This window comes from Cetorhinus maximus, chromosome 2 (assembly GCF_964194155.1).
Source record: "Cetorhinus maximus chromosome 2, sCetMax3.hap1.1, whole genome shotgun sequence".
Taxonomy (NCBI): domain Eukaryota; kingdom Metazoa; phylum Chordata; class Chondrichthyes; order Lamniformes; family Cetorhinidae; genus Cetorhinus; species Cetorhinus maximus.
Window position 1 is genome coordinate 113,383,028 of NC_135880.1, and position 22,305 is coordinate 113,405,332.

The window sequence follows — 22,305 nt, forward strand, 5'->3', positions numbered from 1 at the left end:
AAGGCTGTTGACTTTCATTGTGAGAGACCGTAGATGGCCTGGCAAGATGACCTTGAGTAGCTCTGAATCTAGAAGGTCCGGTTTAGACCGCACCACTTCAGCATGAGAGGCAGCAGTCTGAGTTAACTGGCTGGCTGCCAGGCAGTAGCAAAGACACAGAGAATAGCAGATTTACACTGCATCTCGCCACCGCCATTTCCCCCAGGGTTGTACCTCAGCAGTCCTAAATATCTGAAGGAGGAATGATTGCTGGACTTCTGTGAGACACTGAAAGCTCTTTTGAATACTGGTACGCACAGCCATGAAGGCAGCAAGCTGAGCTTGCATAACTTCAGTCTGGATTTCCACTGCAGCATTTAGATGATAATGGTTTCTGCTCATGCTGCAATGGGAGCTGAGTTATCAGCAATCAGATACTGAACTATGGTGGGTTCACAAAGGTGGTGTGTGAGGAGAATTAGATGACCATACTGTTATCTGTGAAGCTTTCAGTCATGCTGCTATCCACAGCCTTAGTCCTGATGATGAGACTGTCTCGTCCATCAGAATGCAGACATGCAGCTGTGCCTGTCCCTCACCAGTTATGTGTTGCTCACTACAGTTGTGCATGCACCACCTTAATATGCAAGAGAGGAGTGTTGTGCAATTTGGGTAATGTGCTTGTCAGGGTTGTATAGCTGACAGTGTGTAAAAGCTGTGAGATATGGGTGTGAGGCTTGCAGTACTGCAAAGTGAAGCCGAGAAGCAGAAGCTATGAATGTGAATTATGAGTTGTGTTTGATAGAGATAGTTGGTGGGTAAGTAAAGGGGCTGGTGGTGATGATTTGAGCAGTGTTGAGACTAGTGGTACAGTTGTAAGGATGTGGCATTAGAAGATGTGTTCACTGACCTTGACAAGAAAGGTCATTGAACTTCTTGCGGTCCTGCATCCAAGTCCTCAGGGTTGACTGCTGGCATTGACCATGCCAGCTACTATTCCAATTATCTTCACAATGCCTATCTGGAGGACTGCCAAGTCCTCTGTGGATCAAGGACCTCTCTCCTCTTGTCTATCTCCCACATAAGGCCTATGGTCCTATTTGCAACCTGTACTCTGCCATCTTGTGCCATTTTGGTCTTTTTCTCATGGAAAACTCACTACTAGAATGACTTTCAGCACCTGCTCTAATCACAATCACAATCACAATCTCCTTTGAGATGCAGACTGATTTTAAATAGTTCAAGCTAGCTTGAACTCATGCTAGCCTCTCAGATTTTGTACTCCCTGCATGCAGCCACTCAACAGCGTATTGAAGGCTGAAATCAAGTAAATGAGCAGGCCACATGAAGTTTGTGTGCTGCCTGAATTGGAAGAAACGAGTACGAGTTAATCACAACCCCCACACCCATTTTTGGGCTTCATCAAATTTCATGGCCATTATGTCACTGAAGCCAAAGGCTTAACTATTCCATTAAAGTATCCCTAGGATAATGTAAAAGTTTTTAAAAATCTTAAGTATGTGAAAGCTGGGTGGTCCTAGTCCTCATTATCAGTAAAGACTGAAGCTCTACCATTTCCACATCAGTGCTTTTTAAAAAGATCAGGGTTAAAAATCTAGAGTTTGCAGGGTTGGGGGGTGTGGGTAGGCGAGGGGGGGTGGGGTGGGGTGGGGTGGTAAACCGGCATGGATACTGGGATGTGCTCACCTGGGGCCTCCGCCATTGATCCTCCCGTCCCTCCAACCTTTTCTGGTAAGATCATTGGGCCTTTCATTACCATGTGCACACCAGACTACCTGTGTTGTTATGGCCACATCTAGGGTCCCTGACATAGGCGGATTGAAATGCCTTGGAGTCCTGGGCACCAAAAACATTTTGGGCTCATCCATACCACCACCACTGCCCCTGCCCCCACCCCACTGCCCCTGGCCACCACCTCCACACATTCCCCTTGGTTCATGAAAACACTAGGTAGTAAAATGCATTAAGCAAGAGCATGAAAGCTCAAGGTTTTTCTGACCTATGAGGAATTATTCGTCAACACCTTGAAATCATAATTATACACCTGCAGCTGGTGGTTTCTATTTACTCCTTTCTCTGTGATACAAAGTGGGCGGATGACAAACTTGAAATGATATGCATTTACTTCTAAAACATAACAGGGGATAATTAGAACATCTAATAACCCAGGAATTCAGTAGCAGAATATTTTTTGTGCTCATTAAGATTGAGTTTAGAGTCAGCAAATGCAGGTGGTGGCACACCACCACCTTCTCGAAAGCAAATAGGGATGGGCAATAAATGTTGGCCCAGCCAGCAACGCCCACATCCTGTGGGAAAAGAAATCCTGTTTCTGCGTTCTGATTGCAGTAGCGATCAGTACTCAACTCCACTTGATTCCCATTAAGATTCATATGAATGTTTGTCTCTGAACATTGTCCTTTAATTGTCTTTTACAGATTTTAGTGTGATATGGAACAGAATAGCACAACATAATTTCCTTACATTCACCAAAACTACTGTTGAAATGAGAAATGACCAAATGATCACTTATCTTTGCCCATTCCTCTTTCTTTTCTGTTACTTTATTTAACTCAATCCATCGGATTTGAATATATTAAAATTATTCTTCTAACGCATTTGTTATAATTTGAAGTGCGACACCTGACTTTTTTCTGAATTACCACTCGTTTAGGGGCAGGTTTACAGCAACTAATAAAGCAAAATGGCTGTAACATGACCAGTACAAACTTAATGAACTAGAAATTTGCTGTCACTACGGAAGTTGGAGGCCCTCAGAATGGTGCACACAGTGTTTCTGGCTGCATCTGTCATGGCCCACAAGGCAACCCATGTTGGAAAGAGCGCTAAAGCAAGTGTGTGCCGGAAACTTCCCAACTGGCCATGTTTGTGACGTCAAATAGCCATGTTTGCTGATTCAATGCATATTTTTGAAAATTAGACTACGGAGGTTGACTGAATGCATTCATTTTCCACTCAAATAAGAATGTTCATTCAGCTGCAGGAGGGATCCATCCCGCACTAGTGCTGTTTAAAAGGACAGCCATTCAACTTGCAGGTAAGATGATTTAGACTGACTTCTGTTATTATTGCAGACTTACTGCTCAAATTCTGTCTGTTCCAATTTTCAGGCAGACTTTGATTCAGGCAGGCAGTCCCCCCATCATAAACTGGCAGGACACAAGTAAGCTAGCTAGATGGCAACACTGTGAAATGTTTTTGCATGTGTTGTGGCAAGTTGCTGCATTTGGCAGTGAGTGTTGCTGCTACCTCACAAGAAGGACACATAGGCTGCAACAAGCATGGGGGTTGTGGTTGTAGTTGTGCCTCTGATCCTGCAATACAACAGGGAGATAGAGTAGGGTCTGCGGAAAGGAAAAGCTGTTTACTGGAGGAGGAGGAGAATGTGACAAGGAGGCGGCATCGGGGATACTTTCGCTTGGGATGGGTTGCCCATGAGCATGTACTTAAACTCCAGTTTCCTTCAGGTGGCATCTCTTAAGCATCATTTCTCGACTTTCCAATTCATCTGCGATGTCCCATCACAGCATCCTTTTAGTCAAGGCCTTGCAATAAAAGCCCCCAACAATAGCCTTGCCGTAACATCTTCATCAAAACAACAGATCCAATTATACAAGTAAAAATGAACTATTCACCCTTGTGCATCCTCTTAGTTCTTGTCCTGATTTTGTGGCTGCTGACTTTAAGTGTGCAGGACAACCTTGAGCAGCTTTGGGCCTTGAAGGCCCAGCTACAGATTGCACCACCTTGGTATGGATGCCAACAGTATGGGCTGGTTGGCTGAGAGGTAATAGCAAGAGCACTGGCAAAGTGACAGTGGTGGGAGCATGAATGCTGTTATCCTTAGGGGACAACAGATTCATGCTCCATGGTGCTGCTGCTCCTCCAGGGAGGCACCTCAGCAATTTTAATAATCTGCTGGAGAGCAGATTGCTGGACTACCATGTGAATTTGCATGCTGCTTTGAACGTTGAGATCCACAGCCATGACGGCAACAGTCTGAGCCTGCATGGCAGCAAGCATGGATCTCATGGTCTTAGTCTGAGCTTCCTATGCAGCACTGAAACTATGAGATGCCCCACTGCAGCAAAATTTGGGACAAAATTTACATTAAAGGAATGATATAATGACAGAAACATAATAAGTTTATTGAGCGGTCATCTATAGTTGACTATCACAAATCAACGACACGATGTATAAGACTGAATGCCAATGGTTCTAACATAGTTGAAACTTTGGGAGAAAAGATTATAAAATCTGTACTTACTCATATCAAAGACATCTGTTTTTGAACTGTTTTCATTATTGTTTGCTGATTCACTGGTCCCTGTGCTGGTGCTGGGGTCTACTTGCAATGTTGCTAGAGCCTGGAGATCTAAATGTTGAGTGTTGACGTATGTTGGAGCTTCACCTTTGGATAATGAAGGTCTCACCTCTGGCTGAACATATAAATCACTGGAGGACCCTGCAGATTTCAAATAAGGAATGTAAGGGAGGTATAATCACTTCTAAACAAAGGGGTAGAAATTCCGTGAGTTGGAGGATTTGAAAATGTGGTTAATTCTGGAGAAGAAGCTAGATCCCATGCATTTCTAGCCCATATGACCTTCATTAAGGAAGTGGGCACTTCTTGGGCTAATCACCAGGGAAATATTAATGGAGTCTGGGGGCACTCTAGGGCTAATTTACGAATTTCACCCAGTTTGATTCCTTATCGACCAGTGTCTGCAAACAGCAAATGTAGGTTCCATTGTGGATTTACTGAAGAAGGAAAATAGATCTGAGAAAAAAAAGACCTGAGGACTCAAGAAACCTGTAATAAAATTGCCCTTCTTTTCCTCAAGGGGAATGCTAAAAATTATGCTGACAATTTTCTTCAACCTGATTCAGGCCTCAGGCGTCCCATCTCGAAATATCATCTTGAACTTCCACCTCCCACCTCTTCAGTGCCTCTGTTGGGCTGCTACAGATGCCCACTCTCAGCACTATAATGACTCTGTCTCTGGAAATTGGAACTGGATCAGCAGTAGAGCAAAGTGGTGACAGAAGTCCTGCACCACTGCACTCCCTACACCTCCAACAACTGCACAATTCCTACCCCTTCAATGTTTTCATAATTTTTAAGCTGTTACACTTTTTCCTCTTTAAATGCTTTTCCATTTCATCACCATTACAGAGCTAGTATTGAATCACTGTTCTATTTTTCACGCATATATACAACACACGCAGAAAGAAAAGGTTGCTTTATTTCTCAGTTTTTATTGTCCTTGCTACATCTCAAGGGTCTATGGAAAATGTAAAGATGATGTGGTTCAGAGTTTATATTGAAAATATATTGGTTAATGATTTGAAACTAGCATTGTATATCAGGAACAAATTATGATAATCATTAAAGATGTATTAGTAATGGGCAGATAGGTTGCTTCATAATCCACAAGTCAGTGCTCAAGACCTGATACACGAATCATGTTGAATTTTGCCAGTTTGGAAATCATCTGTAGTGATAAGTATAAAACATTACACATATACCAAAAGTCAATAAAATTTATGATAGGGCTTTAAATGATCAGATTATATTTGGGACAGTTTGCTCAGTTCTGGGCACTATGCCACGAAAGGTTTAGGAAGTGACACTGGACTTGCTAGTACCTGTTTTTTGGGCGCTATGAGACCTCAAGATTCTAAACTGGTGTCTGCAACATGTGCACAATTCTGTCAGAAGTATGATGGTCTGCGCATTGGTAAAGGAGTTAGTGTGCATGCACCAAACATCCACCTGAAGTATGCAGAGCAGATAGATCATAAGGAAAATCAGTTTGTAACGTTTACTCTGTGCCCGCACTGCCATTTTGAGACTGCTTGCTCCAGCCTACACTCTTTCTTAACCTCCTATAGTTAACCTGTGTTCACCAGCAGAAAGGGCCCTCAACCTATTTGAAGGGGTTCATCAACCATTTGAAGATTAGTTGCTAGATTATTTCTTCTAGCCATAGCTGCAATTCTACGCATTTTGGGTGATGCTTGTTCAAAGTTTCAAGAGTGCACAGGGAGTGGTCTGGCTAGTGCTGAAGTACTTTTTTGGTAACTTAAAGGCTTGTGCAAAAAACAGTTCCTTCCAGACATGGATGGACTCATAAGCCTTCCTCTTAGGATTAAGCATGATTGGAAGAATGAAGAGCATGAAGAGCAGGATAAGCTGCTAGAAGAGGAGGAAGGAGAGGGGTTCTCAGCAGGAGAATATCATATCTGCCCCAAATATTCAGGGAGCAATTCTCCTACCTACACTTCAATGACAATCAACGTTGAAATGCTGTTTGAGCTTTCACTAAGGAGGTTGTCATTGAAATTTGCCAACTGCCACAGTCACAACTCTAATCTCAGAATAGGGCAAGAACTGCAGTGCAAATGGCTATGAAGGTGTGGCTATAAATTTCTATGCATTCGGTTCCTTTCAGGCTGCTGCTGGAGATATTAGCAGTATCTCAGCATATTGCAGTGCATTGCTGTATAAGGCACTGATGCTTTTTATTTAAAGAGAGAGAACTTCATTTCATTCCCTCCTGGCAGAGAGAAGCAAATGGAGTCAGCACGAGGATTTGCAAGGATTGCAGGCGTCCCCTTGGTGCAGAGTGCCATTGGCAGCACACACATTGCTTTGCGTGCACCTCATGTCAACTCTGCCATGTATCTGAACAAAAGGGTTTCCACTTCAACATGCAACTGTTGTGTGATCATAGGCAATGCATCATGCAGATGAATGCTCAATATCCTGGCAGCACTCACAATGCAATTCATTCTGTGAAAGTCTTCTACTTCAGCTGTTTTCAACCCCCATGGCAAACCAAAATGTAATTATTGGGCATCAAGGTCTATCCACTGAAAGATGGCCATGATTCTGGTTCGAAACCTATGCATATGTGAACAGGCACACAACAAGGGCCATACCATCATAAGAAACTTGATAGAGCAGACCATTGGTGCACTGACACAATGATTTAATTACCTGGACTGCTGTGGAGAGGCTCTACAATACTTGGCTGAGTGAGTATCAAGATTTGCCATGGTACAGAGCATGCTGCACAACCTTACCATCGTAAGAAAACAGCTGCTACTACCACCTATCAGGTGAGAAGCTGAGGAGCAGGAGAACAAGGAGGAGGCAGAGGAAGAGAAGTGGCAGAAGAGTAGATGGAATTGGATGAAGAGGGAAGGAGGCTGCAACCTAGACAGCCCTTTCTGTCTAGCCCGTACTTGAACAAATAATTCAACAGCAATACCAGTAACCGCCACCTCAATTCTCCATTCACCAACAGTCCTACCATCCTTACCTTCCCTCTGACACTGACCATCACAGTCCCATCCATGTCTCAGTGCTGTAACACCCTGGCAGACCCTCTGAACCCTGGTGTAGAGAGCATGATGGCAGCAGACTGAGCTTCCACTGCAGCACTTGGGCAGTGGGTGTCTGCCGCATGTGCTGTAATGGAAGCTAAGACGTCAGTCATCAGATATTGCATCATGGTTGGTTCCATAACTGTGACGGAATTGGCCACCCATTCCAAGCTGGAAAGAATAGGCTCCAACCTCTGCACAAAGCTTTGTGTCAAGTTGGTGCTGACTTACTGCAACCAATGAACAGTGCTGGGAGTACTGGCTGCATGCAGCATTTTTTACAATTAGTAGGCAGCACAAAATTTGCCCAATGTCTGCAGTCCACTCATTTGGCATGAATTAATTTTGCAACGTTACTCCCCATGCCCATTTTCAGGGGCTAACTAATTTATAGCCCATTTACTTGCATTAGAGAAGGCACATTTTGGACTGAGTGACTGATCACAAAGATTAAGGAGATCAACCATGAGGTTAGGTTAAAAAAAATTACCATCTAGAAAGAAAGGGAATCTCTGAAAGCACATAAAAAGGTGAGTTTTCCATACTGAAAGATTTTAGCTAAAATTTTAAATGGCATAGATAAAGTAAATCTAGATTACTACTCAAAGTATAGGAAAGTACAATCAGGAAACATAAGTGGAAATTAGAGAAAAAAAAATCAAATACTGCATTAAATTGGAAAAATATTGGTGAGTTGTTGCAGTGCATCTTGTAGATGGTACACACTGCTGCTACTGGGTCATGGGAATACCAGTAGTTTTGAATTGTTCTAGCAAAGAGCTAGCACATGCATACTAGATTGAATGACCTTCTAACACAACTTGCATCATTGTGTTAAATATTTTCAAATAATATTTAGAACTCTTCCACAGAAAACTATAGGTAATCCATTTACTCAGTGAAAAACAGATGTGCTCTAAAGACATCATACATCGAGATTCCCTAGAATCTCATTCACTTTACTCAGTGTCTCCTGTGAGTGTATCTATTGACTCAGTAACACCTATTTCCTGAAAGGTTACTTATTTACCATAACTGCCGAGCGCATGTCTCCAGTCTTCACTGTGGTCCTCGCCCAGGTGCGGCCCTTGATAGTAGCTTTGGTCTTGTCCTATGGCTAACACTGGCTACAGTAACAAAGTAAAATTGTTCAACACTAAGGGTTCCATGCCTAAAATAACATAGAGCAAGAAAGATTAAAAGAATACAAACATTTCTTTCTTTGGAATGATACCTGTTCTATTTTCTTTCCCAGCTTGAGTCTCATGCAGCTGTTGTTTCTTATTTATGTATTCATTTATTTTTCAATCAATGGCAATAAAAAGACAAAAGGACTCTGCAGCTATTGGATGAACTCTATCAGTATTTTATGCTAACTGATTGGCATAAATAGCAGAATCAGATTTACGTCAATCATTTGGAAGTGTTTTGGTAAGAAGCCATTGTTCACAAGCCTGTTCAGTAACCTGCTTGCTCATGCTCACTCTGGGCTCTGCCAGGACCATTCAACTTCAGACCTTATTACAGCCTTGGTCCAAATATAGACAAAAAAGCTTAATTACAAAGATGACGTAATAGTGATTGCTTTTGAAATATCTTTGATCAAGTGTGGTATCAAGGATCCCTAGTGAAATTGAAGTCAACTTTCCACTGGCAGAAATCATAACTAGCGTAAAGGAAGTAGTTGTGGTTGTTAGAGGTCAATTATTGCAGCCACAGAACATCCCTACGGGAGTTCCTCAGGGTATATTTTGGCCCAACCACCTTCAGATGCTTCATCAATTAACTTTCCTCCATCATAACGTTAAAATTGGGGATGTTTGCTGATGATTATAACGTGTTCAATTGCATTTACAACTCCTCAGATAATGAGCCAGTTCATGCCCGCATGCAGCAAGACTGGAACAACATTCAGATTTGGGACAATAAGCAGCTAATAATATTCATGTCACATAAGTGCCAAGTAATGAGCATCTCCAGCAAGAGAGAATCTAACCATCCCCCCTTGAGGTTCAATGGCATTACAACCACTGAATTCCCCACTATCAACATTCTGGAGTTTATCATTGACCAGAAACTGAACTGGACCAACTTGTGGCTGTAAGAGCAGGTCAGAGGCTAGGAATTCTATCTTCTTCTGTCTCCCCAAAGCCTGTCCACCATCTATAAGACACAAGTCTGGAATATGATGGAATACTACCCACTTGCCTGGATGAGTTCAGTTCCAACAACACTCAAGAAGCTAGACACCATCGAAGACAAAGCTGCCTGCTTGATTGGCACCCTATCCATCACCTTAAACATTCATTACCTCCATCACCAGCACACCATGCACTGCAGCAACTTACCAAGATTATTTCAATCACCCCTCCCAAACCCACAACCATCTAGAGAGGACAAGAGCAGAAAGCATATGGGAACACTACCACTTCCAAATTTCCCTTCACGCCACACACCATCCTGACTTGGAAATATATCATCACTGCTCCATTGTCACTGCACCAAAATCCTAGAACTCCCTTGGATAGGGAGCACTTGGTTGTACCTGCACCACATGACTTCATTGTTCAAGAAGACTACTCACCACCACTTTTTCAAGGCAATTAGGAATAATTAAATGATTCAATAAATAATAATCCTCTATAAATTTCCCCCCACCCCCCATGTAAGTTCCCCAACCTGTATTCATGGCTACCCACTTGACCTTGTCATCTCACATCACTTCCACAGTTTCATTCACAGATAAGGCCATCTCTGATCACTTCCTTGCATCGCTCACCACCAACATCCGCCTTCTATGCTCCAACCCTACCTCCTCCTGTATCTGTCCCTGGAAAAAGCTATTCACAAATTAATTTACAACTGCACTTTCAAAATCCGAACTGTCGAGCTTTTGGCCTTCTGTTTGCCACATTTCTGCAGCTACTGATTTACTCAACCATGCCCTCACCTTCACTTTTGATGTTCTAGTCCTCAGTGAAACCATTACTCTCTCATACTGGCTGTTCCCCAGTACGGCCTTCTTCTCCGCTCACTTAAGTCTAAGGGATGCAGACTTGAAAGGACATGGCACAAAACTGGTTTAGCCTTCCACCGCCAGAGCTGGCTGGACCACTTAAAATGCTATAGGGTCCAATTCTCTCAACTGCTAAAACTGCTCACTAATCCAGGATCATCCTGGAATGTAAAGGTACCGCCCCCCTCGCCCAGCTTCTTTCCCGTCTGCAGACCGCATTCTAAAACCCTTCTCGCTGTCCCCTCTACCCTCACCTCCAACAAGTGTGAGGAGCTAATGGACTTCTTTGTTACTAAGATAGAGACAATCTGATCAGCTGCCTCTGTCATGTGCCTCCCTTCCACTGGCCGGCCTGCCTGCCAAACTTTCTTTAATGCTCCTCCTTGCCTCAGCTCTGATTTTGCATCTTTCTCTAGTTTCTCTTGCCAGCCAGGTGGCTGAGGTGGTGGTGGGGGGGCATTTTAGTGATAGCCACTACAACATGGTACAGTTTAAGTTTGTTATGGACAAAGAAATAGACAAATTGCAAAAAAATGTTTTGGATTGGGGCAGAGTGGATTTTAGTAAAATAAGGCAGGATCTGGCCAAAGTAGACTGGGAACAGTTACTTGTGGGGAAATCTACAGAGGAGCAGTGGGGGGCGTTCAAAAAGGAAATGGGGAGGGTACAGGCCCAACATGTTCCCTCTAGGGTGATAGGAAGGAGTAATAAGCCCAGAGTACCATGGATGACCAGAGATATTCAGGATACAATGAGAAGGAAAAGAGAGGCTTTTAGCAGGTACAAGGGAAGCAAATCAGCGGAGGCATTAGTGGAGTACAGAAAGTGCAGGGTGGAGCTTAAGAAAGCAATTAGGAGAGCAAAGAGGGGATATGAGAAAGCCCTGGTTGGTAAAAGTAGGGAAAATCCCAAGATATTCTATAAGTATATTAATGGGAAGAGGATAACCAGGGAAAGAGTAGAGCCCATAAGGGACCAAGGAGGCAATCTATGGGTGGAGCCAGAGGACATCGCTAGAGTGTTGAACGAATACTTCACATCCGTCTTCACCCAAGACAGTGAGGATGAAGGTATCGAACTCAGGGAGAGAGACTGCTAGGTTCTTGAGCAAATTGATATAGGGAGTGACAAGGTATTGGAGGTGTTGGCAGGCTTAGAAGTGGACAAATCTCCAGGTCCTGATGATTTGAATCCCAGGCTGCTGAGGGAGGCAAGGGAGGAGATCGCAGGGGCTCTGACCCAAATTTTTAATTCCCCTCTGGCCACGAGGGAGGTGCCAGAGGACTGGAGAACAGCTAATGTGGTTCTGCAATTTAAGAAGGGTTGTAGAGATAAGCCAGGGAACTACAGGCCAGTGAGTCTCACATCAGTGGTAGGGAAACTATTGGAGAAAATTCTGTAGGAGAAGATCTATCTCCACTTGGAGAGGCAAGGTTTGATCAGGGATAGTCAGCATGGCTTTGTCAGAGGGAGGTCATGCCTAACAAATTTGATTGAATTTTTTGAGGAGGTGACCAGGTGTGTAGATGAGGGTACTGCAGATGATTTATATGGATTTCAGCAAAGCCTTTGACAAGGTCCCACATGGGAGACTTATAAAGAAGGCAAATGCATATGGGATGCAGGGTAATTTGATAAGGTGGATTCAAAATTGGCTTAGTTGTAGGAGACAGAGGGTGATGACAGAAGGATGCTTTAGTGACTGGAAGCCAGCGTCCAGTGGCGTACCACAGGGATCTGTGCTGGGTCTCTTATTATTTGTCATTTATATAAACGACATAGATGACTATGTGGGGGTTGGATTAGTAAGTTTTCGGATGACACAAAGATTGGCTGGGTGGTTAACAGTGAGGTTGAGTGTCTTGGGCTACAGGAAGATGTAGACGGGATGGTCAAATGGGCAGATAAGTGGCAGATGGAATTTAACCCTGAAAAGTGTGAGGTGATACACTTTGGAAGGAGTAATTTGACAAGGAAGTATTCAATGAACGGCATGACATTAGGAAGTTCTGAGGAGCAAAGGGACCTTGGCATGTGTGTCCATAGATCTCTGAAGGTAGAGGGGCATGTTAGTGGGGTGGTGAAAAAGGCATATGGGACACATGCCTTTATCAATCGAGGCATAGATTACAAAAGTAGGGAGGTCATGTTGGAGTTGTATAGAATCTTGGTGAGGCCACAGCTGGAGTACTGTGTGCAGTTCTGGTTGCCACATTATAGGAAGGATGTGATTACACTGGAGGGGGTGCAGAGGAGATTCACCAGGATGTTGCCTGGGATGAAACATTTAAGTTATGAAGAGAGGTTGGATAGACTTGGGTTGCTTTTGTTGGAGCAGAGAAGACTGAGGGGTGACCTGATCGAGATATACAAGATTATGAGGGGCATGGACAGGGCGGATAGGGAGCAGCTGTTCCCCTTAGTTGAAGGGTCAGTCACGAGGGGACATAAGTTCAAGGTGAGGGGCAGGAGATTTAGGGGAGCTGTGAGAAAAAGCTTTTTAACCCAGAGGGTGGTGACAGTCTGGAATGCACTGCCTGGGAGGGTGGTGGAGGTGGATTGCCTCACATCCTTTAAAAAGTACCTGGATGAGCACTTGGCACGTTATAACATTCAAGGCTATGAGCCAAGTGCTGGTAAATGGGATTAGGTAGGTAGGTCAGGTGTTTCTCACGTGTCGGTGCAGACTCGATGGGCCGAAGGGCCTCTTCTGCACTGTGATTCTGTGTGATTCTCTCCTATCTCCCCTTATGCCCTCTTTGAGCTCATCTTGTCCATGAGACCCACCTCCTTTTCTGTAGTTCTTATTCCCATTAAACTGCTGATCATCCATCTTCCTCTCCTGGTTTCAATGTTAACTGATATTGTAAATGGTTCTCTCTCTTCAGGTGTTATTCCTCTTTCCTTCAAATCTGCTGTCATCCGCACCCCCCCCCACCGCATTTCCTCCAAAAATCCAATGCTTTGTGCCTCTGTCCTTGCAAACTATCATCTCATCGCCAACTCCATTTCCTCTCCAAAGTCCTTTAATATGTTGTTGCTTCCAAAGTCCATTCCCATCTTTCCTAGAACTCCATTTTTGAATCCCTCCACTCAGGTTTCTGTCTGTGCCACATTACCAAAACGGCCCTTCTCAAAGTCACAAAAAGCGTCCTATGTGACTGTGACAAGGTAAACTATCCCTCGTTGCCCTGTTTGCAGCCTTTGACATGGCTGCCAACACCATCCTCCTCCGATGCCTCTCCACAGTTGTCCAGCTGGGTGGGACTGCTCTCACCTGGTTCCATTCTTGTCTATCAAGAATGGCCAAAGAATCACTTGCAATGACTTTTCTTCCTGTTCCTGCAGTGTTACCTCTGGTGTCCCCCAAGGATCGATCCTTGGCCTCCTCCTATTTCTCATCCACATGCTGCCCCTTGGCAACATCATCTGAAGGTACGGTGTTAGTTTTCACGTGTACATTGATGATACCCAGCTGTAGCTCACCACCACCTCCCTCGACTCATTCACTGGTGCTAAATTATCAGACCGCTTATCTGACATCCAGCACTGGATAAGCAGAAATTTCCTCCAATTAAATATTGGAAAGACTGAAGCCATTGTTTTCAGTTCCCACACCAAACTCTGTTCCCTAACTACCAACTCCATTCATCTCCCTGCAGCAGTTTGCGATTAAGCCAGTCTGCTCGCAACCTTGGTGTCACACTTTCAATCTCATATTCATGCCATCACTAAGATTGCCTATTTCCACCTCGGTAACATCATTCAACTTTGCCCCTGTCTCAGTTCATCTGGTGCTGAAACCTTCATCGATGCCTTCATTAGCTTGAGATTCGATAATTCCAATGCATTTCTGGATGGTCTCCCACATTCTACTTTATGTAAACTGAGGTCATCCAAAACTCTGGTGCACATGCCTTAGTTCACACCAAGGCCCATTCACCCATCACCCCTGTGCTCACGGACCTATATTGGCTCCCATACAAGCAATGTCCTAATTTTAAAATTCTTATGCTTGTTTTCAAATCCCTCCATAGCTTTGGTCCTCCCTATCTCTGTAATCTCCCCCAACCAATGACCAGCCTGCAATGAAATGTATGGTACTTGCATATTTTTAGCTGAATAATAGCCCCCCACCCCCGGCCCCATGCGGAGGCAGCCCCTCGAGCCAACCCTGATCCCCAGACATCCAGCGACACCGGCTCGGGGAGAAAAACATCCTCCAGCCCCAGCAACGTGTCTGCACGTGCTCCTGGGCCCGTGTGCTCCTCAGCGCCATGCGCCAGGCCCGGCGTCATTCATCTGCGCGATCCCGAGTGGTGGTTGTCCTAAAAAGAATAGACCAGCCAAAACCCCAGAGGGCGGAGGGGCTGGACGAGGCAGCAGTGGCCTCGCAGATGGAGGTCTCCCCAGCCCCCAGCCTATCCCACAGAGGGGTAGGACCTTGCGACTTCTAAGGTTGGATGTGTCCACTCCCTCAATGAAAAGGTGGTGGCGTCTCTGCGCTGTAAGTCCTCACTCTGCCCTATGGGGGGAGCCCAAATCCACAACCCCTTGCTGCAGTTCCCTGAGCAGGGCCCCTCGGGGGTCGGTGAAGGTATTGCCCTTGCGGTGGTGCCCCACCTTGTACCCCCGAGATGCCATCTGGCCTGCCAGGGGATTGCAGCAGTCCCTTCATGGCCCTGAATGCTGGGTCATCGGGCAGCAGTAGTGAGGAAGGCCTAACCACTCCTTCCCAACCTTTAGCGTCGGGCGCCTCCGTCCTAGGTCCAGAGCTTTATCGGGACTCGCTGGGTGACCCGGTACCTGAGGGGGAACGGGGCTCTGAGCTGCCGCCACCCTTTGGCCCATGTTCCCAAGAGGAGACCAGAGAGGTCCCCTTTGCCCTTGATCCTGGGGGTGGGATTGAGGTGGAGGTGGAGCCGACTGGCAGCTCTGAATCAGTCCCTGTACTCAATACGGGGGAAGGGCTGGAAGCTGGAAGTGACAACCTGGGGCAGGGTGGGGTTTCGGTGGTGAGCATCGGGGATGACTTAGAGTCGTCGGGTGAGGTGATAGATCCCCTAGTGCCCCTCAGTAATTCTTCCCTCATCCCTTTACGGGAGCTCCAGAATTTTTTAGCAAGCAATTGTGGTCGCCGAGACAGGGTCCAGTCGGCCTTGGACTAGTGAAATTCTTTTCCTCTTGCGTTCTGGTCCACCCGCAAGGCCTTCAAGGCCCCTGGGCTGAACCAGAACACTAAGAGGGGGGTCCACACGTTTCTCGCTGGGCTCTTGAAGGAGAGGGAGGATTAAAATAGTCCTCTCCTTCTTACATTAGGCATGGTGATGGTAGCACATCTGACAATGAAGACTACCATAGCTAGCCTCAACATCAACGGCAGCAGGGACACGCACAATACATGTTCCAGAACTTCTTGGTCCTCAGGGACGGGAAGTATACGCTGTGCTTCCTGCAGGAAACCCATACCATTCCGGGAGACAAAGCTACATGGCTCCTGGAGTGGCGAGGGGGCGTCTACATGAGTCACCTAGCCTCCAATTCTGGCAGGGTGTCTATCTTGTTGGCCCCACATTTTCAGCCGGAGATCTTGGGGGTCGAGGAGCCGGTGCCAGGCCGGTTGCTGCAACTTGCTGTGCGCCTGGGGGGCGCGGCGCTTCACTTTGTGAATGTGTACACTCCCCTGGGCGCACAGCAGCAAGCGAGATTCTTTGATGTGGGCAGGTGCATCGCCCTTGGGGGGATTTCAACTGTACCCTCGGAGCCAGGGACCGTCAAGGTGCCCAGCACCACTTGCTAGGTGTGAGTAAGTTGAGGGGCCTGGTCGGGTCCTTCGGCTTAGTGGACGTCTGGCAACATCTCCATCCTGACTCCAGCGATTTTACTTTTGTGTCACCTGGAGTTGGAGCGTCCAGACTCGACCGTCTTTACGTTTCAAAGGTGTTCATGTCCTGCGTTCCAGCAGCTTCTGTGCAGCAGGTGCTGTGCACGGACCACCGTCTGGTGTGGGCAGAACTTGTTCCGTTCTGCGCTCGGACGGGGTCCGCGTACTGGCACTTTAACAATCTGCTGCTGGAGGACAAGCGGTTCCTGGACTCGTTCCGTCATTTCTGGGCCAGCTGGAGAAGGAAGCGGGGAGGCTTCCCCTCCTTGAGGCTATGGTGGGACGTGGGCAAGACTCACGTCCGTGTTTTCTGTCAGGAGTACACAAGGGGGTCGACAAAGAGGCGGAAATCCAGGGTCGAGGAGCTGGAGAAGGAGGTGTTTGACCTGGAGGCACATCTCCGTCAGCCCAATGCGGACCCGGCCCTACGGTCGGTGTACGATGAGAAGAAGGGCGCGCTGCGGGACCTGCAACTTGTCGGGTCCTGCAGCGCATATGTGAGGTCACGGATCCGGTTCCTCCAGGACCTGGACCGTGGATCCCCCTTCTTCTACTCGCTGGAAAAAAGGCACGGGGTCCGTCAGCAGCTCCTTACGCTGCTGGTCAATGATGGATCCCTTGTCTCGGATCCAGAGGGCATCAAGGCCATTGCTAAATCCTACGATACTGCCCTGTCCTCTCCGGATCCATCCAGCGAGGATGCTTGCAGAGTTTTGTGGGAGGATCTGCCGCAGGTCGGTCTGGAGGACGCCTGAAAGCTTGACTCCCCTGTAAGTCTGGGGGAGCTGACCGGCGCCCTCGACAGCCTCTCCAGGGGCAAATCCCCGGGACTAGACGAGCTGACCGTGGAGCTCTTCAGGGCGTTCTGGGACGTCCTGGGGAACGACTACGCGGGGGGTCCTGGGGGAGAGTATCGTAACCGGGGAGATGCCCCTCTCATGCTTACGGCCGTGATTGCCCTGCTGCCTCAGAGGGGGGGATCTCCGTCGCCTTAAAAACTGGCGCCTGGTCTCCCTCCTCAGCACGGATTATAAGATCTTTGCCAGGGCCATGTCTTCTCACCTTGGCACCGTGCTGGACCACATGACCCACCCTGACCAGTCCAACACGCTTCTGGGCCATACCATCCTCGACTATATCCATCTGGTCCAGGACATCGTCCATTTTTCCCAGAGGACTGGTCTGTTGAGCGCCCTCCTGTCTCTTGACCAGGAGAAGGCGTTCGACACAGTGGATCACAAATATTTATTCAGGGCTCTGTGGGCATTCGGGTTCGGGACGCATTTCGTCGCCTGGATCTGGCTTCTGTATGCTGCTGCAGAGTGTCTAGTTAAGGTTAACGGGTCCCTGACTGTGCCCCTTCGCTTTGGGAGAGGGGTACGTCAGGGCTGCCCCCTGTCTGGCCAGTTGTATTCTATTAGCGTGGAGCCTTTCCTGCGCCTCTTGCGCAGGAGGTTGTCGGGATTGGTTCTGCACGGGCCGGGCATCGGGTTGGTCCTTTCGGCTTACACCGATGACGTACTCCTCATGTTCACTGACCTGGCTGACCTGCGGAGGATATGTGAGTGCCAGGGGGTGTACTCCACTGTGTCCACTGCTAAGATCAACTGGGGCAAGTGTTTTCCTCTACCTGGGGGTCCACCTCTGCCCTGCTGAGGGATCCTGGCTGGCGAACTGGCAGGAACTGGAGACGAAAGTCATCGCTCGCCTGCGGCGCTGGACAGGACTGCTCCGAGTGCTGTCTTACTGGGGTCGAGTGCTGATCATAAACCAGCTTATCGCCGCCAGGTTGTGATACCGGCTGGTCACTTTGACCCCTCCCCCAGGCTTTGTCACAAAAATCCAGAGAATGCTTGTCGACTTCTCCTGGGACAAGAGGCTGCACTGGGTCGCTGCTGAGGTTCTGAGTCTCCCGCTTAGGGCGGGCGGTCAGGCGCTGGTGTGCCTAGTCAACTAGGCGGCAACTTTCCACCTTCAGGCCCTGCAGCGATACCTTTACCGAGCCCCCTCCGAGATGGTGTGCCCTGGCGACCTATTTCTCCCGCCAGGTGCACGGCCTGAATTATAATGTGCAAATCCTGTTTGTTGACTGGAGGGGCCTTCGTAACTCCTTGCAGGCGTTGCCTGTCTTTTACCAGGACCTGATCAAAGTCTGGAACATTGTCGCCTCGCGACGCAGCTCTCCGCCGTCAGGAGTAGCGGCTATTATCAGACAGCCGCTGCTCAGGAATCTGCCCCTCTGCCCTTTTCGGTGGCTGGCGTATAGGAGGGCTGTGGCTGCCAGGGTGACCAGGATCGGGGACGTGCTGGGTGGCAGAGGAGTGGGCTGGATGCTACCAAAGGAGTTGGCGCATCGCGTGTCCGTGGACATCCAGCTTGCGGCCAATGCCATTTAAGACCTTAGAAGGGTTGTGCTCGGCCCTGATGTCATTCTGGGTCTGGAGGTGGCGCAGGTGTGCGGTGGTCTTCCTGTTCAAATGGAATTCCACATTGGCCCCAAAGCCCTGAACCCTCCCTTAGGAGCAGGTGCCCTGCAACCTGAGTCGCCTCGTGGAAATGCCCTCCGTGGTCTTTAGTATGGTGCAGAGAGGTTTCCTGTATGGGTTGCTGCTGCACACCCTTCACTTCCTTGCCCTTGCCCGCCACCCAGACATGCGCTGGCGTGCCTTGTTGCTGTCCGGCGTGCGGAGGTCCCCAGTGGAGGCCTCTCTCTACGGAGGTGGCCTCCCACTTTCCATTGGAGACCTGTGGTGGAGGGTGTTGCAAGCAGCAGTCCCATACAACCATAGGTTGTGTCAGTTCATGGACACCCAAGATACCTGCGCCTTTTGTGGCCTTGTGGAGCCCGTGGACCATGCCTATGTTAATTGTTGTAGGCTACACCCCCTTTTCAGTTATTTAGAAAACCTTTTATTGATTTTTTTTTTGCACTTCAGTCCCACGCTCCTGATCTATGAGCAGCTGGTGTGGAGTGGGGCCGGGAAGGAAGAAGACCTCCTCGTGAACCTGCTCCTGGGCCTGGCCAAGACTGTCTGCCCCTCTTCCGCGGCTATGTTCGCGGCTGAGTGTCCCTGGAGAGGGAGCACGTGGTGTCTGCCGGCACTGTTGAGGCCTTCCGTGTTCAGTCGGCACCGTGGGGACTGGGGTGTTTTATTGATCCTGTTAATCACAGTTTGGTTTAATGTTTGCAGGTTTTATTTAAAATTTGTCTTTGTTTTTGCAGTTTCCCTTTAAGGGGCTGCTTTTTACATTGTCCCTAATTTTGTTAATTTAGTTTATTTGGTTGACTCAAAAAAAAAAGAGTACATCTTCTTAACTTTCCTGACCCTGCTGCTACGTCTTGGTGCTCCCTGGCCATTAATAGCAGATATGGAGGCAACCTGCTGACTGCTACGCCATGTCTGTGTGACCTTGGTGGGTGTCGCCTGAAGGGCCGAGACCTGAAGGTCCCTTCCCAGCTTTTGGGGTCTTGCTGTGTGCCAGTGGCACCCTCCTCTACCTATGGAGCTGGAGCTGCTGAGGTCACAGGAAGTTGGCACTTGGATGGGTCGGACACTCCCGGGATCACCTGGGTGGATGGCCCCGGGGGTACACTTGCTGATCCTGCTCCCTGTGGGTGCCCGAGGGCCCTTGGCTGACTCCTTGAGGAGAAGGGGTAGCTGGAATGAGATCGAGCTGCCCCGCAGCCCTTTTGCATTCGAGGCCAACTACTGAGTCAGTGATAGAGTTGAGCCCGGGCAGCAGTGCAGGAATGGTGTCCTGGACCAGGGTCTCCATGGCAGCTGTCATCCTACCGGTGTTGAGCTCGGTACATTGGCATGCTGGCGCTATCACCTCAGCCTGAAGACAGACGGACTCCTCCATCGTCCCTTACAATCTGAGGAGCGCACGGATGTCCCTTTCTCATGTTTCCGAGCTTGTCTTTGCAGCTCCAGCAACTGAGACATGAACAAGCCCAGAGGCTCGTCATCTGACTCAGACTCAGCAAATTTCTGGCCTCCAGCAGTCCTCTGAGTGCCAGAGGCCTGGGAAGTCCCTGTTGCCACCTGCTGCGGATCAGGCAGTGTGTTGTGGTCACCAGATTGTGATCCCGAGGCTACTGTAAAACTAGGTCCCACCAAGGCATATGTCTCTGTGCTGGTGGAGGGTATGGGTGAGTGCTGTGATGGGACTTCAAGGAGTGTGCCTCCAGGTTCCTCTTCAGAGGTTTCTTCGGGGCTTGATTGGAGGTCCTGGGTCGTGGGCTCCGTCGACAAAGTAAGGGGGGGTAATTTGTGCATGGCAGAGGCCTATGAAACAGGATACATCACTCACAGCATGGTTGTCTGATGGATGTTGTACTGCTGGATCCTCGCTTGGTAGAGCAGCGCCGACCTCACCGTCAGCACAGGACCGGTCCAGATCCTCGCCGACCAGCTGCATGACTCTGTTTTCAAAGTCTGTCAAGACTTCCAGATTAATTTCCACCGGTCTGCGATCTTTCTGCTGTGTGCCAGTTTGTCCTGCATGAATAGAGATGGAGATCACCTGACAGGCTAAATGATAAGTATGCCTGGCATGTGTGGTCCCATGGATGGGATGAGGGTAATCAAGGTGTGTGTGAGAGAGCGAATGGTGATGTGCCTTGAACTGGCAGTGAATGAGGGCCCTGTGAATGTGTGATGGGTTTGTGAGTGTGAGAGTTGAGAGTGATGAGAAGAGCCCGCCCACTATGGAAACGGCATGTTTCCCAGGAAAGCATAATTAATGCAGCTGGTTTAGGATGATATGGCTTGAAAAGCCGCCATTTCAGCCGGTGGGTGAAACGTCGTTTTACCCACCCACTACCGCACTTAGTACAAATCTGAGATGCTTAGTTTTGGGGACAAAGGAGGCTGAACTGGTAGATTTTTGGTGGCATCATCCCACCTGTCCCAATTTGATCAACTCTTTTATGCTCAAGCCTAGTCTATACAGGCTGTCCTTGTGGTTTAACCCATTGAGAACCAATATCATTGTATTGAACCTGTGCTGTACCTCTTAAACACTAATATATCCTTCCTGAGATGCAATGCCAAGAACTGAATGCAGCACTCTGGGGTCTAACCAGAGCTTTATAGAACTGTAACATAACTTCCACCCCTATGTATTTCAATCAAGTTGGCATAAAAATGACATTAAATTAGTTTTTTTAAATTATTTTTTGTACCTGCCCTCTTGCTTTTAGTGTATGGACCCCTAAATTTTCCCCACATCTACCATATCAATAATCTTAAAGACTTCTTTCAGATCACCCCTTAGCCTTCTACATTTTGGAGAAATGAGTATAAACTCTCAGTTCTGGTAACACTCTTGTAATTTTTTTCTCCAGTACTTCAATGTCACTCTTTATAATATGGAAGACAAAACTGTGCCCAGAATCTAAATGTGGTCTAACCAAGGTTCTATACAAGTTTAACAAATCTTCTTTGCTTTCCTATTCTATTATTTACTTTTTTGTGTACTGATTAACCATGATTGTTGCGTTTTTTGTGATTTGTGTTTCTTCCCCATATAAACTCTAATTTTCCAAGGACTATGTGGTTTCTTTATTCCTCCTACCAAAATACACCAACTCTCACTTTCTAGATTGAAATTCATTTTCCAATTACATCCCCATTCTGCAAGTTTATTAATGTCTACTTGTATTTTGTCCATATTTCTCAGTAATAACTACATCCCCAATTTGACATAATTCAGCAAATTTTGAAATGATTCTAGAGGTTTTTCTATTACTTCTTTGATTCCATGTTCTTTCCTATTTCAATAGTAATCTAAAGCTAGGATGAGCCCTCTGATGAAATGTAAGAAAAAGTGAGAGAGGATGCTACAATTGAACTTAGCTTAGTTCCAAAGATGAAAAAGCAGTTTCTATTCCTGATTCCCACTCAGTAATCCTTGATTCTGTGGACATCAGATGTGATGCCCATTGCTCAGAATGCACAGTAGTTGCTTGGACCAATCCCACCATGAT

The 22,305-nt window shown here is 47.3% G+C and overlaps 1 protein-coding gene across 1 annotated transcript in view; it reads right to left on the reverse strand.

Moving 5' to 3' along the window:
- shc3 (SHC (Src homology 2 domain containing) transforming protein 3) overlaps nt 1-22,305 on the reverse strand; it is a 271,811-nt gene that overhangs the window by 37,218 nt on the left and 212,288 nt on the right. The window contains exons 9-10 of the mRNA XM_078568592.1: nt 8,444-8,540; nt 4,289-4,486 (exon numbers count right to left, since the gene is read on the reverse strand). Of these exons, the coding sequence (XP_078424718.1) occupies nt 4,289-4,486; nt 8,444-8,540 (295 nt within the window). The remainder of the gene's footprint in view (nt 1-4,288; nt 4,487-8,443; nt 8,541-22,305) is intronic.